Source organism: Protopterus annectens, chromosome 11.part0 (assembly GCF_019279795.1).
Source record: "Protopterus annectens isolate FY-2018-M chromosome 11.part0, PAN1.0, whole genome shotgun sequence".
Taxonomy (NCBI): Eukaryota; Metazoa; Chordata; order Ceratodontiformes; family Protopteridae; genus Protopterus; species Protopterus annectens.
In genome coordinates this window covers 555,521,876-555,540,586 of record NC_056745.1, presented here as the reverse complement: position 1 = coordinate 555,540,586, position 18,711 = coordinate 555,521,876, and the positions used below count along the sequence as shown (strand labels likewise).

The 18,711-nt window shown below is 38.8% G+C and overlaps 1 protein-coding gene across 1 annotated transcript in view; it reads right to left on the bottom strand.

Annotated features, from left to right (window-relative positions):
* PTPRQ (protein tyrosine phosphatase receptor type Q) overlaps nucleotides 1–18,711 on the bottom strand; it is a 4,272,575-nt gene that overhangs the window by 3,680,685 nt on the left and 573,179 nt on the right. Inside the window, exon 6 of the mRNA XM_044087226.1 lies at nucleotides 5,422–5,668. Coding sequence (XP_043943161.1) covers nucleotides 5,422–5,668 — 247 coding nt within the window. The remainder of the gene's footprint in view (nucleotides 1–5,421; nucleotides 5,669–18,711) is intronic.

Below are 18,711 nucleotides of genomic sequence, written 5' to 3'. Positions count from 1 at the left end.
GCTGTTGATAGTATATGTGTAACTTGAGTGGTTGCTGAGATATTGTAAGTTGTTTACAAAATATTAAAAATGTAATAGTTACTGTGTTTATTGTGACTTATAAAATTTGGTTTAAGACCTAGAACCTAAAGAATACTACCACTACAAAAATAGCTTGTGCTGAAGAGTTTGCCATTTATACTTCTTTCATAATCCCTATGGTTCCAGAGACATGAACATCTGTTTGAAATGTGAGGACATAACTTGATTATGGCAAAAGGCTTAGGCTCCGCCCATTGGAAGTTACAGTGCAAACTTCCTGAGCTCCACTGCAGTGAATGAGTTAAATACAATACATATGGACAGTTTAATATAGCCAGCCAACAGAGCTTTTTAACATATAGGAGGAAACAGGACTGCCTAGAGAAAACCCATATTCCCAGAGTAGGGGGAGTCAGAGTTGAACCTGTCTCTTCAGCAGGTCCTGTTAATATCCCTTCTCATGCTGAGGTCACTAGAGCGGATGCAATAAGTACTATTTGTCTTAGTAATGTGTAGCATTTCCAACAGGGCAGGGTCCGTGGTTGCCTTATACGCTACACAGAGGTGATCCCTGAGTAGTCTGAAGTACACAGAGTATAGCAACAGGGATTTTAGTCAATCACCGTAGGACAGGTGTTGGAAACGTTACATTTTCTTTGTAAGCTACCTCTGAGGTCTCTCCATTTGTTGGAGTTGCCTGGTGAGGTACATACCAAAGGGTGCATTGTATTCTACAATTGGTCTAATAAGGGAGAAGTACGGGGGGGGGGGGTTATAACCCATTTTTTTTTTTCTGGAGGCAATATCCTTATTGAAGAGATGGGCAGCGTAAATGACCTTCCTCACCACTGCGGAAACATGATGGTCGAAGGAGAGTTTACTGTCAACCTGTGTGCCCAGCTCTCTTACCACTGACTGGGTACTTAAGGTGTTGTTGTTAATGTGGTACTTTGCAGGGACATCTTCCTTGCTGAAGGGGATGATGTATCTCTCCATTTTTAAGCATGAGCCTGTGACTCTGGTACCAATCATTGGTTTGAGTAAGACCTTCCTGAAGGGTGACAGTGACACTAGGGGATTCAGTTATTGTGCCCAGCTTGCAGTCATCTGCAAACTTTGTTCGCCACATGCCTTTTGTTTTGGCCTGTACTTCTGAAAAGTAAATTCCAAACAATAGGAGTCCCAGTACTGAGCCCTGTGGTACTCCATTGGTTAATGGTCTGAAGATGAATGAACAGTCCAATATTTTAACTGTGTGTGTTCTACTGGTGAGCCAGTTAGCAACCCACCTAACTATATACTAGTTTACGTTCAATTGGGTAAGTTTATCAATGATACCTGAGTGGAGGACGGTGTCAAAGTCCTCCACCAGGTCTAAATAGGCAGTATGCACAGTTTTGCCTTCATCCAAGGCTTTGATGACTGTCTCAAAGAAGTCCACCAAGTTCAGTAGGAACAATCTCCCTTTGACAAAACCAAACTTGGATGTTTCTAGTGTTTGGAGGTTGCCTATATTCTTGTTGATGAGGTCCATGATGATTCTCTCCAAAGCCTTGCATATGAGGCTGGCCAGACTTATTGGTCTGTAATTCCCAGGGTCAGCAGAGAAGCCCCCTTTGTGAAGGGGAATGACAGTGTCAGTTTTCCAATTTGCAGGAATATACCCAGTACTTAGACTGTGGTTAAAGAGGGTACTCAGTGGTGCTGCTAGGTCCTGCTTTAAGCAATTTAAGACGCAGCCAGGAATGTTGTCTGGTCCTATAGAGGCCGTGTTTTTTACCTTGGAAAGGGCATTAAGGACCTATTCCTTAGAAATTTCTAGAGGAGGACATGTGGGAGCAATGTTCTGTGGTATACTGGGTGGTGACAAGGTGGGGGGAGAAGTTTTCACTGAACCTTTCTGCCAGCAGGTTAGCAATATCACCAGGTTCAGTGGAAATCTGGGATTTTCCTTTAAGGTTGTGGACATAGCTGAAGAATGCCTTGTGGTTACTCTTGACTAGGGAGGCCAATTTAGATTCGTAGCATGCTTTGAATTTTTTCACTAGGTGTCGTATTTGCTTATTTAGTCCAATAAGGGAGTCCTTTGATTTAAGGGACCATCTTTTACTGTTTTTGGACAGCAGTTTCTTTCTCCTGTTATATAGCCTGGTTATGGCAGATGTCCACCAAACAGGCTTGATCTTACACGAGGAACTTAATTTTATTCTATCAGGTACAGCTGAGTTGATGCAACTGTGGTACAATTGTGATACAAGACGTTGGCAAAAGCTTCGGCATGGGTATCCTTGCTATCAGTAGTGGTAGGGGTTATGAAACTAGCAATATCATCTCTTAAGAGATTATAGTTTGCCTTGGAGAAATTTGTTAGTTTAGGTCCAGCTGGGGGAAGGTCAGACTCTATTGTTGCTTCTAGTGTGATTGACTTGTGGTCAGATCTTACTAGAGATGACTGTACACTTGGGGTGGTGCAATGATTACTCATGTTCATGAGTAACAGATGCAGGATGTTTGAACCCCTAAGTACGATGTCCACCAACTAGTACAGGGCATTGAAGTCCACCAACTAGTACAGGGCATTGGAGTCCACCAACTAGTACAGGGCATTGGAGTTTACAAAGTTCAAGAATCTCTGGGTGAGTGCATTGGTGCAGGTGTAGTTAGACAAATCTATTGATGGGTAGTTGAAGTCTCCCAAAATCAGGTAGGCATTTTAGGTCTCCTGGCTCATGGAAGAGGTCATATAACTAGCAGTAATCTGAAGAGTTTTACCTACAGACAGTTGTACATGGAGAAGTTTGAGGGACTTAATTAGACGTACCAATCTGAAGGAGTATTTTTCTTTAGTAAAAATAGATTTGCCTCCTCCTTTGCATTTCCTGCTCTCATCTGATGATCTGAGCGAGTGGAAGGCATTGTAACCCAGTATAGCAGGGGTGTTCCCCAGAGCCTTGAACCATGTATCTGAGACAGCGCAAATGTCAGCATCCTCTAAGGTGAGGGGAGCTTCCAACAAATGTAGTTAGGTTAAGACTCCTAGTCCTGATGATGGTTTTTGAGGAAAATTTTGAACTTGTGACATTGCCTAAAAAAGGCACTAGAGGGGAAGGCAAGAGTCTTTGCCAGAAGCCAAAATCTAAAGGGTGACAGATGAAGACCATCTATGGCAAAGCATTGCAGGCTGACAGGAACTGGATTCCCTTAGAATGACACCAGAAATTAAGCCAATTGTGGAAGTGAATCATCTTTTGCTTGTATTGCGGCATCATCCTGGGTGAGGATAGCATGCTGTTTAAAGCTAGAGGCATACCTACCTGGGACACATAATCCGAGAGCTCAGTCATGTCTTTATTCATGTTGTCCAGAGAGGTCCATCTCAGGTTGTTCACACCTGTATGTACTATGACAGAGTCATAACCGTACTTGCTGCTGAGAGACTTGATTGCATATGTGATGTTCCAACTCCTGGCACCAGACAGGCCGCTAGCCATAACCTGCTCCTTATCCAACTTGGTGAGTGGTATATCAGTGTGTCTTTTGATAGAGTCTCCTATGACTAGTACATTTGGTATTTTGTTACGCCTTAATGGCTTACCTAGTGAGACACTGGCATGTGTGTTTTTATGTGCACTGTGTTTATCTACATGTGAGCTAAGTGTAGTGTGCTTGTGTTTGGGAGGTCTGTGTGCTTTGGGTAGGTTTTTAGAGAGGACCGCCATGTCTGTGGGATTATGTGTTGGTTGCACGGTAGACACCTCCCTGGGGCCAGGTATACGGAATGATGAGCGAAGAAGCGCTGATTCTATGTTTTTATATAGCTGCACCTCTCACATGTTGAGTTTAAGCACTGCAAAATAAGTGGGTTGTCCGTGTACATGAGGCAATTGCTACATTGCCTCAAGATGCCTAATTTGACCAGGTAGGCTGCAGAAATGGTGGGGTATTGTCCTTCCATAGTGTTAGGTAATATCTATGGTTGGTAACAGGGATTGATCAGAAATGGGCTGTTGGGTTACTTGTGCGAGGGTAGTCCACTACTACAGATAAAGAGAACAAGAGAGGGTAGCTCAGAGACTATACAGATCTGTAGACTAAAAAAGTACCCTCTGGAGAACAGACTACAGCTAAGGGAAAATCTACTCTTCTATACCCGGCAAACAGTAGTCGGATCCGAGGGATAGTGTGCATCCCTGCACATTGCACAAACCTGCACAAATAAAGGGCCTCTAAAATAAATGAAAAAACTTACTGTTGGGCAAAATAGCCAATCAAAAGCTCAGAACAGTGCCCTAGTCCAACAAGCTTCAACAGATTGTTCTCTAGCTATACACCTCCTACTACAAAGGTGCAGAGGCCCTCTGCAGGAAAAGTTTGCTGGGGATTAGTGCTCAATTCAAATACAAACAGAACTAGACACAGCAGGATCTGTGGGTAGTCTATGCTACACAGTACAAGTGCCCAGAACACAAGATTAAATGCAGATGTTGAAAAATAGGCAAAACTCACAGTTAAAATGCAGAAATAATCAGTAAAAACACTGATAAGTAAGCAAGTGCAGAAATACAAGCAATAATATTATTATCTTTATTTGCAGGCCTCGGATGGCTCAGATGCAGATAACTGAGAACTGGCTGGTCACCTACCTCAGTGTAGCTCAGTTAAAACAAATGCAAATGCAGGGCTTTTAAAATAAATGACAAAACCCTACTGGTGGGTAAAAGAGCCAATAAAAAGCTCAGAAGAGAGCCCTAGTCCAACGAGCTACAACAGACGTGTCTTTTGCCACACACCTTCTGGCATAAGGGTGCAGAGGGCCCTCTCCAGAAAACATTTGCTGGGGATTAGTGATCAATTCAAATACAAACAGAACTAGACACAGCAGGATCTGTGGCTAGTCTATGCTACACAGTACAAGTACTCAGAACACAAGATTAAATGCAGATGTTGAAAAACAGGCAAAACATACAGTAAAAATGCATAATAAGCAGCAAAAACACTGATAACAGCAAGTACAGAAATACAAGCAATAATATTCTCATCTTTAATTATAGGCCTCAGATGACTCAGATGCAGATATGTTCATGATTTTGAGAAAGCAAAAAAAAAAAGAGGTAGGTCTATAAGAACAAAGGAGATGAAAGTGATATAAAGGAAGGAAATGGTGGGTGAAGTGACTGGATTCCATAAAAACATCACATGTAAATGATCAGCTGCAGTAATTCCCATATAGCTTGCATCATTTGTCAGCTTGAAGGGAAATGCTTCTTGTAACTACCCTGAAGAAGGAACAGCTTACCTAGAAGAAGCACAATTCCTCAGTGAAAATCTATAAACAGCTAAATACATTAAATTAGTGTAATTCTTTCTAGCCTTCAGTGAAGCAGAAAATTAATGGCATACCTGATTCCGGAGTTCTTAGCATATAGCTTGCCATCAGCCCTTCTTCACTGGTAAATGCAATTACTTCAAAGAGGTAAGTAGTAAATGGCTTCAGCTCATCCACTATGTAAGTTATAGGCTCTGTCCAGGCAGACTTAACTGATGTCGACTCTGATGAATTCTGTATATCAAAAATTGTTGGTGAAGCACTCGATGCAATAGGTGTTGAAAGGCTATTGGGGCTCCATAAATGTGAACTTTGATCAACCTAAAATTTTGAAATATAAAAAGTATTGAATTAAAACTATTTCATAATTTCAAAACAGACAAGATAATAGTTGGAAATTCCATGCAAATCTAAAATAAGGAATGGTAGGATCAAAGAGCATCCTCCAAGGTCACATTTTTAGCAATGGTTCAGGAAGCTTGTCTGGCAGTTGGCTAGGAGAATTAAGGAGCTGTTAATGAGCTGTTTCCTGTGTTCCAATGGTGTAAGGTTTGATTTCCTCAGCTTCCATACTTCTGTGTGACACTGAGCAGATCACATAACCAGACACGGCTTCCAGACTAAGTCTAAAAAAGGTCCATGGAGATCTTTGCTCTACCCAGATACCAAACAGAACATAATAATAATGATAAAGATGGCAATGCTAGCTGCTTGCATGGTGAACAGTGTAATACTGACTGCAAGACACAATAACAGATGAACAACATGGCAAATTGATTCAGAAGTATATAGGCAATTATTTTTAAGTTATTATAAATTACACTTTTTTTAGAAAGCTGTAATGGTACAGAAAAGTGGAAGACAATTTCAGAATGTACTACACAAGGTATGAACAGCAGTGGCAATTGTAAGAAACAATTCAGACATGCAAAATAAATACTGTTTTTAATATTTACTGCTTTTGTTACTATTACTGATGTTATACTGCTAATCTCAATTGTCATTACTATTGCACATAGTATTGCCAGTTCAGATGCAAATCAATGTTTTATAACACAACTATGAAAATCCTCCAAAATTTCCCCAGGAAGCAATCCACATGAATTAGACAGGAAATCAGTCAGAGATTTCCTTGTTCCCTGCTTTATCATACACTGCTGCCTTTTTTCCAGTCATGAATCTCTCCATGTCTCTCCTTACATTTTCTACAGCTACTACCTATTTCTTCATCCTCTATAGCATTAACACACAATTGATGGTGATGGTTCTCTCCGATCTTCTTCTTCTGCAGCCACTGTCCCTTTATGTTGCATATGCTACATATCTACCCATTACATCTCTGTTATCTGTCTACCCTAATCTTACATAACCAAATATCAAACCTTAAGCATCTTGTTGATTTTAAGTACTTGGCATCAAAGGATACTCTTAAAACCATAGCTCCTTCTTCTTCTTCTTCTTTTGGCTTTTCCTGGTTAGGGGTTGCCACAGTGGATCATCTGTCTGCTCATGATTGGCAGTGGAGTTTTACGGTGTCGAGTTGCCAGCCCGGCGCCCAACCTTCCACAGAAGGCACACACATGCACACACTCACACCTAGGGCCAATTTAGTGTCTCCAATCCACCTACTGCATGTCTTTTGGATGTGGGAGGAAACCGGAGCACCCGGAGGAAACCCACGCAACCACAGGGAGGACATGCAGCCTCCACACAGAAGGCACCTTAGCCAAGAATCGAACCGGTGAACCGCTTGTTGTGAGGCGGCAATGCTAACCGCTGCACCACCGTGGCTGCCCACTCTTAAAACCATAGCTGCACATCAAATTTTTCTTTTCCCAGTTGTCAGCTGCATTATCCACAGTATTCTTCATTTTCATGACTGAAGAACGGCTTCCTTACACTTTGCTAAGTGCAGATTGCATGATGTTGCTTCTAGTTAAGTTCATACTGTTGATGTTGAACTCCCCAGCTGCTGTTATCCATTAGAAATCATTGCTGATGTGGTTACTAAGAGTATGCTGACAGTTTTTCTTTTTGTTTTTAGTATTTCTAACTTCCAGGTGTTTCTGTAAATGTGGTATTAGCAGATAAAGTTTTGTGGAGTGCTCATCCCTCTGCAAATAACACATTAAAAATAAACAAATTATATGGATGAGCTCCTGATGGGTTTACTTGGTGAGTTGAGTGTTAAGGACTATTAGGTGAAGCCAAAAGGAAAAAAAGTCTATTTAGCATTCTGTACAAATGCCTTCAAACTTCAAAGTCATCTCCATCCTTCTTTTTCCCATCATGTTCTTCACCACTTCTGTAGCTTCTTGAATGCCTCTGAGGATTTGTCCTCTCCAATAACCATTCCAGGAGTTAATTCTATGGGTCTACAACCCTCTCTGTGAAGAAATGCTTTCAGAGATCTAAAGAGAAGTTAGCCCCTATAATTCATAGTCTTTTTCCCCCCACTCAGTCTCTCTCCCTCCTGTTCAAAACAAAATTCAAAAGTCATTCTGTTTACAGCAAAACTAATTTTTTACAGATATTTTTTTAATTTGATGAAGAGTTTGGATCACCATACCAAACTAAAGACTTGTTAATGGGCTAATGGGTAAAAACTACATTTTTATTTTCCGGAATCATTCATGAATCCTTATTTCCTGAATTTCTCTGCCTCATTTGCTTTTGGCATACCCTCCTGTAGTTGTATAACCCTAGCAGACCTCTTCACTCTAATGATACATTTTTGGCTTAACAATTTAAATCCCAGAACTTATCAGGGGATTGTCTATACTTAAATTATATCTCCAAGATATGGAACACCATTACACAGACCACTTAGAGAAATGGGCAATAAGCTTAGCTTTAAGATAAACCTCTGTCCTCATATCCTAAATGATAAATTATGTCAGTGTTCTATCCCAATTGGTTAACTAATTTTATATATTTTTATTTATTTATGTATTACGTTTGTTAACTGGGTAATGTCCGACTGGGCCAGGAGCCCATTTTCAGCAGAGACCCAGGGAGAAAAGTTCCACAACAGTAAAATCATTACCAACACATTAACAATATTAATTATACACAAAACAATTACAGTTTAAGTACCAGTGTTAAGAGTGAACAACACATACATTGACGCATTAAGGAGATACAATATACAGAGGGCATTGAGAGTGACACAACAGCTGCACTACATGAACAGCAAAATTGTATATGAACCCATGTCGAAGCCACTGAAATTAAATGCAGGATATTAGCATTACTGCAAGAGACAAGTAGGAAGGATAGCAGCCACAGGATAAGGGCTAGAGAGAAGGAGAAGAATTAAATGATGTAGATAGGGGGTAGGCAGACTAGCCTGGAGTATGGCAGGAGCAAAGGCAATGATTGGCTAGGTAGTCTTTTAGGAGTTGTTTGAATTCATGATATTTAGGATTTTTTGTTATGGACTGAGGAAGACTGTTCCAGAGTTTGGCGATTTTGTAAGAATAGAGGGAGTCGCCGTGATAGTTGTGGGAGTGGGTAACCTTTACCATTAGTTTGTCAGAAGATCTAAGCGATCTGGGATTTGTACTAGGTTGGACTAAGTTAAGAAGAGCAGGGCAATTACTGAGCTGGTGGAATAATTTGTGGGCCATGGAGAGTTGATAGAATAATAAGAGATTAGGGAGTTCTAGCCAGTTGAGCTGGGAGAGGACTGAGCAGTGGTGAGTTCTGTATAGGTGACCAGTGGCAAACTTGACAATTTTGTTGTAGCAGGATTCTAGGTATTTAGGTCAGTTTTTCATAGGTTTGTAAATATATGGGATCTGTAGAGGGGGTAGAAAGCAGATGAGAATAAGCAGTGGCTAGCCTGGCACTTTCAGTAAGGTATGGTTTGGCCCAACTGAGGGTGCAGAGTTTGGAGTGTACCCTTTTAATTGTCATTGATATATGTTTATCAAATTTTAGATTATCATCTATTGTGACACCTAGAAGCTTAGTCTGGCTTGTGGGTTCTGTCTTGATACTGTTCAAGGAGAGGATTGTGAGAGGGGACTGGTAAAATTTGGATTTATTATTTCTGAAGACTATTACCTTAGTTTTGTTAGTGTTTAGTATGAGTTGATGTTCAGTGAGGTATTTTTCTATATCCTGAAAAGAAGTTTGCATTTTTATTTGAAGTTCCTGGGGTGAGGAGACTGAGCAGATAAGTGTAGAATCATTGGTGTACTGGACAATGGAGGCTAGTTGAGTTGCAGAGCTGAAGTTGTTTGTAAATATGCTAATGAGGAGAGGGCCTAGTATGGAGTCTTGGGGTACACCAACTGAGATGGGGAGTAGGAGGGAAAGACTGTTCTCCCATTTAGTGGCTTGCTGTCGACTGGAAATATAGCTATGGAACTAAGACAGGGATGATGAACTGAGGTCATAAGGTGAGAGTTTGTTGAGAAGTAGTTGGTAGGGAATGGTGTCGAAGGCTTTGGACATATCAAGGAAGCTAGATGAGACAAGCTGATCTTCATTTATGAGATTGTTGAATGGTGTTAGTAAAAGTCATTAGGGCAGTGCTAGTGCTATGTTTAGGTCTAAAGTTGTGTTGAGAGGTGGATAGTCTGTTGTGACTAAGGAAATGGTTAGGGAGTTGGTTGTGGATGCATTTTTCTAATAGTGTGACGAGATGGGAGAGGATGGCTATGGAACAGTAGTTAGTTAGCTCTTTATTTACACTTTGTTTCCATATTCCTCTGCCCTCCTTGCTATCATGTATGTCTAGTCCACTTTAATTACATCTTCCCCCATTATCTATCTGTCAAGTTTGTTTCCTCCACAAATTCCTCTACCGTCCTAATGATCAAAGCACGACTACTCTGGAACCTTCAAACATTGAAAACTGCTTTTATTTACTGACTGATTTGTATTGTCATTTTTTTCAATTAATTGTAAGATGTATATATTATATAAGATGTGTTTATTTTTGCATGTGTATATAATGTACCAGTACATGTTTTTGTTGTTATGAAGGTTGTCTCCGCTAAAAAAGGGTCTTGCATGGCCCAGTTGAACAATCTTGTTAAATAAATGCAATAAAAAAATAACATAAACAAAGTCACCAGAAAGGCACATTTAATAGAAAGGAAAGGATATATTAAAACATACTCATGTTGTTCTTGCCCAGAAAGTTAACCCAAGCAAAATTGTCCTTCACATTAACCTACCTCCAGAACATTCCCATAGACACAGTTTCTACTACAAAACTCCTGGGTGCCACAATAAAGGATAACTTGACATTTGACACCCATATTCAAAACTCCATTAAAAAAAAAAAACTAAGCACCCTGTACAAAACCAACCTTTACCCCTCTGATCAAGCATGCAAAACTACTGTATTCCCATATCTCCTACCAAGTCTGTTGTATGCTTCACCTATATTCATTCACTTGCACAATGCTGCAATAAAATAGCCAAATTTGCAGCATCCCCCCCCCCATCAAACCCACTACTGTGTCACTCTCCAGAAGCTATCATGGTTGGACCTTCCCAGTCAGCTTAATCTTTCCCATCTGAAAACTGCCAATAACATTATTTATCAACCACAAAAATGTCCAGCAACATAAACTCTACTTGAATGGTATGTACTTACATGGCCCCAAGATCAGAATCCACATGTAAGGCTTTTGTCACTAAAACCACAAGTTCCCATGGTAATACATTTCACTTCAGCCACGTAGCCAAATTTTAAACCTCCAAACCCACTAACTTTAGGCAAATGAAGTGCAAATACGATTTTAAAAATAAACCAATTACACTTTTCCTGAACACATCACACTGTAAATGCAAATGAAATATAAGTGGCAACATGGGCTGTATCATGTGCTTTAGCAAGGATAACCTTAATTTTAGGTTAGGTAATGCCTGTGGTTATTTTTGGGGCAATTGTTCCTATCAGGATGATTAAAGTCTGTTATTTGACTGTGTACATATTTTGTGTGTTTGTTTTAAGATAAATTAACAGGTTATGGGGATGTTCTATAACTTTTTTTTATGGTTTTCATTAAAATCAAAAGTCTTGAAAAATGTGACATGGGTTCAAATGGAGATGACAGGAAATAACTGCATAAAAGGTCAACCTGCCAAACATTACTGTACTAATGTAACTAAATGTTGGAAACAGACATTTTAAAAAAGCTGTCATGTATAGTAGGTGGGGATAATAACTTATCATAACAGTTATACTATCTATTTTATTTTGGAATGTAAATGGCCTTACAGGTATAGACAAAAAGTTATGAGCACTGAATTATATTAAAAAAATGCTGAGTTCAAATATCAGTGCTGCAAGAGACACAGTTGGAAAGAAATAAGAATGTGAATTTGATAAAGAAAGGATTTAGGACGGATATTCAGCAAAATATCAAGGACAAAGAAAAAGGGGAGTAAATATTCTAATTGCTAGAGGAGTTCCAATAGTGATATAAGAGGAAACAAATAATAATGGTAGATTTGTGATAGTAAAGGGGTACTGGCAAGGGAGGCAGATTATACTGGCATGTATTTAGATTCCATCTAAAACTGCTATTATAGAGCTTAAGAAAAAATATGGGGACTGGAACTTGATTTCTAAAAGTGAGGATGCATCTGGGGAACTAGAAGGGAAAATATAACAAAAGAGGGTAAATTTCTGAAGAAAGTTATGAAAATATTTTGCATGAAAGATATGAATTCAGTAGTACAAACTGGGAGAGAATTTAGTATTATTCCCCAATGTACAATAACTGGGCTAGACTAGGCAGCAATTAGATTTCACAGGAACATGTACATTTGATTGAAACATCTGCACAGATCCAATAACTATTTCAGATCATGCACCAATACCAACTATGATAAAAATGCAGGGAAATTAAGTAAAAATGAGACGCTGATGCTTTCCAACCTACCTGTTAAAAAGAGACAAATTTAGAGAATGGGTAGTGGAAATTATTTGAGAGTCATTAAGGAAGATAGAAATTTCTTCTGAAGGTATATCTAGTGAGTGGAATAAAATGAAAGTGGAGTTTAGGGTAGAAATAAAAGAAAAATAGATTTGGTTAAGAAGTAACAATGGTTATTTAGAGGGGCTGACAAAGGTTAAAGCATTGCAGAATAAGGGGAATCTCACAGAATAAGAAGAGGCACAACTGCAGAGTGCTAAAGAGAAAATAAGGGAGTATCTAGATAATATGTATGAGCTTAGAAAGATTGCTGTTAAGCAACTGTTTTTTTTTTTTTTTTTTTGATAACTCCAGAGAGCAAAAACTTTTTAACAGAAATTAGAAAGGGCTGTCCCAGACTTAGGGAGCATATAACAAGGAAATTAATCAAAGATCCTGCACGTGATATTTTAGAAATGTTATGAAATTTATATAAATCAGAGAAATGTGGAAATCAAGAAAGAGCACAAATGGAAATATTTATGGAAGACTTAAGCATGCTAAGGTTGGATGTAGATGAGGCTCAACAATTAACAGTTAAGATAGAGGGAGATGAGATAAAAACAGTTACATATAATCAAGCTGCAGGAAAGTCTGCAGGAACAGATATTAGTCCTGTGGAGGTTTGAAAGCCAGGGGAAGAAAGGGATACATATCTGGAAAGTTTTTTTAATATTATTTTAAAAGGAGGGGAAGCACCAACATCCAGGAAGAAAGCTTTGGTGGGTGTAGTACTTAAACATGATAAAGACCCTTCAGACTCAGCTTTATATAGATCCATTTCAATTTTAAACCATGATTATAAAGTATTTATGTCTATAATTGCTAGAAGAATTGCAAATCTTTGGCAAATGTGATAGATATTGATCAATGTGGTTTGGTGTGTTGGGGGGGGGGCAAATATTTGACAAAATTAACAGAACAATAATGATCCAAGGGATGCAAAAAAATACTACTATTGTTGGAGGGTTGATGCAGAAAAAGCCTATGGCAGAGTAAGCTGTAATTTTATGAGTATGGAAATGGAAGCATTTTCATTCCCTGATACAATAATGAGGTTAATTAGGAGGATATATACAGGATCAGAGGCAAGAATTAAAGTTGGAGGTTTCCTCTCTGACATGTTGTGTCTGAAAAGAAGAACCCGGCAGGGATGCCCTCTTTCCCATTTGTTATCTGATTTATATTTAGAGCCACTTAGCGCCATTAGCAAAGAAAATAAGGAACTTGGAAATTCAAGGATATAATTGGTACAGAAATCAGAAGACGTTGGCTTTATTTGAAGATATTATTTCCTACCTTATAAAACCAGAAAAGGATGTCTCAGTGTTATGGAACATTTGAAACAGTTTCAAGTCTTCTTGGGATATAAAAGTCATGAAGATAGAACAAAGGCTATACCTGTAAATTATTTACCTTCACATGAAGTGGTTCAGCAATACTCACATTTATGGGGACAACATAAGATGAAGTGTTTAGGAGTACAGATTAAAAATGCTTCTGTCATGCAAGATAAGGCAGAGAACAAACAAAAGACAAAACAAAAACTGAGAACCTGGAAGATCTTTTTTATGGATATGGATAGCAAGATACAAGCAGTGAAAATGTTTTTGGTCCCTTTAGTTTTATATACAGGTCAGGCATATTTTTGTCAACCAGAGGAGATGTTGTGGACAATAATAAAGAGTTGAAGGATTTTAACTGAAAGAGAAGAGAGCAAGAGTCAAGTGGGATAAGTCGATCCTTCCAATATAACAAGGCAGTTTAGGACTAAGTTATTTGAAGGGATATTTGAGATATACACAGTAAAGGCTCATGTACACAACACAAACAGAAAGCTATAATTCAAAGTGGAAAGGGATGATGATGAAATGGGGAAATTCAAGAAATAAGGAGAGAGTTGGATTTTGTATGCAAATCCTTAAAGAGAATAACAACAGCCATACAGAACACATGGGGTCCAAATGAAGAGATGGAATCCGAATGGAGAGGGGATCTGATTGGAGAGATAATTCATCAAATAAACGAGAGTATTATTGCTGAAATTAAATTCATCTTCAAGTCTTGGTGAGTACCTTTGCGAGGTGGACCCTGTTTTTCACAAAAAGTCACCAAGAGGACACTGATATATAGACTTTATTTACATAGCATATATCATGAACAGAAGTAGGTTAAAATTAAAAATGATAGCTGGGTGCACAAGACCCAGGATAAAAAAGTGCCCAATCCTGTCAGGCACACTGGTGCCAGGAATGGAAAAGATGATGTAGAATCCTCAAAATACGAAGCATTCCTACAATTGGGCCAGGCCAGGCCCAGGGGGAGGATGGCCCCCTGTTGTAGAAGAAAGTAGTAGCCCACAAAAATCACAAAAACTGAGAAAGAAGAGCCATAAAAACAATAAAGTGGACTATTCAGGATAAGAAAGAAATTATGTATTGTTACTATAATGCAAAAAGCACAGAATTTCTAGACACAAGATAAACAAAATGATTAAGAAAAATTAGAGGAAAGAAAAATACTTCTACAAGAAAAACTGTTCGAAGCTTCAAATAAAAATTGTATTCATTAATACAACAGATTTGCGAAAAACAGTATATAGATCAAGATACTTTGATCTGTTTGGAAAAAGAAGTGCGAAAATATAAACAAAACCTACAAATTTTTGAAAAGTATATAAAAGATATATGGACATGGGAAAGAAAGAGAGATTTGATTCAGTACAGTATATTTTTGCAAAGGAGAAAGTCAAATTAATTAATATAAAGAAGGCAGCCCCAAAGATATTTGAAGAGAAATACAGTCAAAGGCATCCAGATATAGAAAATTTCACAATAAAAACAATATCACAAACAGGGAGAGTAGAAAAGAAGATTAGTAAAGCAGAAGTTAAAAAAATAGAAGTTGAAATTATGAAGTGCCTGCGAAGTGAAGGCTTTGGTGTCAAAGGCCTAACACAGGTTACATTACAGTATGATGGAGTGAGTACCCAAAGTAAGGAGACACAGGAAGATCAGGAGACATCTGAAGAAGAAATATGACCATGGGAAAGAAAAAAAAGATTTAATATGGTGTAATATTTATGCAAAGGAGAAGGCAAAACTAACCAATATAAAAACAGCAGCACCAAAGATATTTGAAGAGAAATACAGGAAAAGTAACTGGACATGGAAAATTTTACAATACAAAAATAAGAAGACAAAGAGGAAAAGTAAAAAAGGAGATTGGTAATGGATAAGTTAAAGAAATAGAAACTGAGGTTATGGAGTACCTGCAAAGTGAAGGATTCAGTGTAGAAAATCTACTTCAGAAAGCACCACAGCAGAACAGACCAATGGATATACAAATTAAGGGGAAACCAGTGGAACAGGAAGCAACTGGTCAGGTGCCATATGAAGATATTTTGGAGCCTTTTACAGGAAACCAGTATAAATGTTCACTTGAAGCTGGACAGCAAGGGAAGGAACAGGGAACTGTGGAAACTCTGATGCAGTCAATGTTGAGGAGTAATAGGCCAGTGAGTTCCCATAAAAAAGAGCAAGGGATGGCACACGATGAAATTGCAGAGGGATGCTACAGAACATTCTATAGAATGACTGCTGGAAATGGAAAACAAAAAATGTGCCCTCAGTTTTGAGCTAAGAGAAGAGTTTCTTGATTTAATAGACAGACGTATTAAGATCAATGAAAGAAATAGACTGCAGAACGTCAATAAAATCTTAAAAAGTCAGAGTTTAATACAACAAAAAGACTCCAGGGCCATTAGCCTAGTACACATCTATGAACCTATGAACATAGTAGTCCATGAAATGAAGACAAAAGTAGCACTGATTATTGAAATTGCTACACCTAGTGACTACAGTGTCTTATGTACAGAGAGACACAAAGTCATAAAATAACAGGATTTGCAGGCAGAAATCAAGGCAATGTGGAAGAAGGATACCCAGACAGTTCTAGTAGTAGTAGGGGCAACAGGCCTTATAAAAAATAATTTATAATCATTCTTGGATATGTCACCAATACATGTAACTCCATATGAATTGCAGAGGGAGCCATTACTGGGCACATTGCAGGTGCTGAGAAGAGCACTTTTGGCTAACATCAAAGATTGAAACAATACTAATTTCATGAACTTTAATCATATTCTGACTTAGGAATGGGGTCCATTTCTGTCACAGTATTAGAAACCCAAAAGATTTGGAGAAATATTATATGCATAAAGTAGCAGAAAGAATTCCAAGAGCTAAAGCAACATGAGAATGGAGAAAGGAGATTTTGCCATCAGGGGTGACTGTGCAATTAGGGGGTAAAGAGAATAGGCAGCAGCATTCTGAATTTTACTCAAGAAAATTGAAAAAGGAACGGAGGTATTAGGAGCAAATAACTAGAGAGAGAAAGATAATAGAATGAGAAGAGGCCAAGAAGACATTTGTACTGCAGGGTAGAGACTGCCTTCCCTACCAGAGACTGATATCAGAGTACTGGTAAAGAGAAAGGAATGGGGACTCCTAAGTTAAATACCTGCTCTGGTAGAGTTTTTGGTTACTATAAAACAGAAGCTGCTTTTAAATAGGGTTTATTAGTAGGGCATATAAAATTCTGTATGATAACCATAGGAATCAGAGGAGGTTAGAAAAGATTTGTAAGAGATTTGTAAGAGAGATTGGATAGCAATTTACAAGGGAACAACTGGGGCCATATGTATGACTTCCAAATATGCAACAAAGTCTAGATGATTTGGAATTTTTGCTTGGAAGTATTTGAACAGATATTTTATACCCCAAGCAGACCCCAAAGAATTTTTCCTCAGGTAGATAGAATGTGTTGGAGGTGTGATGAGGAAGAAAGAGGTAGCTAGGAACAGATGTTTTGGGAGTTTAATGAGTTGGTAGACTTTAAAAATTCCCAAGAAAGTACTCTGTCGGAAATATTGGGTGAGCACATGGATATAAGGAAATGATGCTTTTGAGATGCAACACAGGATCTGACTTGCCTAAACATAGTAAGTCCTTGTTAAGTTTAATTCTGGTGGTTGCCAACAAAGCAATTACTAAGAAATGGAAATCAAAGTTTAAACCAACTACATTTGAACTATTGAATATTGTAACAGAGGGTCTATATTATCTAATCAAAATTGCTAAATATCGAACACCATTTCATCGACCACTAAATATCAAACTACCATTTACGCAAATGGCCAATTCACCGATTTTTTTTCCTAGGGAAAAAAATTGCTTGGCTGTCATTGTGGATTTGCTCTTTTCCCCACTGCAGTGCAATCTCGGAGTTGGTATATTTAGTTAGGGGGTGTGGGGGGCTCAGCTCCCCACATTGGGGGTGTGGGGGGCAAAGCCCCCCACTTTACAATGTTTGAAGTGGTGTGTCGTTTCCGGTAGGCCAAGCAATTTTTTTTTTCCCTAGGAGTTGAGTGTGCGATAGTGACAGACCTCAGGGTTACGGTCGGGTTAAGGTAAGTGGATAGCTAGTAGTGTATGTAAAGTTTAGTTTAGGTTTAGGTGTAGGATTTTAAGTGTATGTGTGTGGATTGCTGTTTTTTGTGTGTGTTTGTGCTGTGTGTTTGTTTCTCGGAATAGCGATCGATTTTTTCCCTGGGAAAAAAATCGCTATTCTGACTGTTCGATGTTTGCGGATTTTGGTGTTTAGGGTTCGATATTATAACAGTCGATCTTTGTATATTTCGATGTTATAATATAGACCCCCATTGACCTAGGTTGCATTTGAAAAAGGTCAGGGAGGGGCTCTGTTTCATGTGAATTGGAAGCTTGTTCCAGAGAAGTGGCAGTCACTGGGAGATGCATGTATCTCTCCAACATGACCTGTACACATCAGTGGCTATGTTAAGATTCCTTGAGTGAGTGACCCTTGTGCAGTTTGATTTACGAATGTGTAGCATTTCCATCAGGGCTGGTTCAGAGACTGCCCTGTAAGCCAGGCATAGGTCACCCCTTAGCACCCTGTAGGAGACAGAATACAGTGACAGAGCTTTCACTGTTTTCACATAGGACTTGTTTTGTGTGCCCTGTGTCTCTCCAATGGTTGCAGGTGTTAGGTGAGGTACATGCAAAAGGGAGCATTGCACTCAAATATTGGTCTGATGAGGGCCATGTATGATGAAATTATAACCAGCTTAGATCTAGATGCAATGCCTTTACTTGTAAGATGTGCCACACAGAAGGATCTCCTTACTACTGTAAAAACGTGATGGTCAAAGTTCAGATTGCTATCAACCTGAGGGGTCTACACTTGGGGGGGTGCTGTCTATAATGTAATTAGCAGGGATGTCAGCTTTCCCAAAGGGAATAATACATTTTTTTTTACATTTAGTTTTTAATCCATGGCTTTGGCACCAATGATTTGTCTACTTTTATCCTGTCTGCAGTATTTTATCATCATTGGGGGACT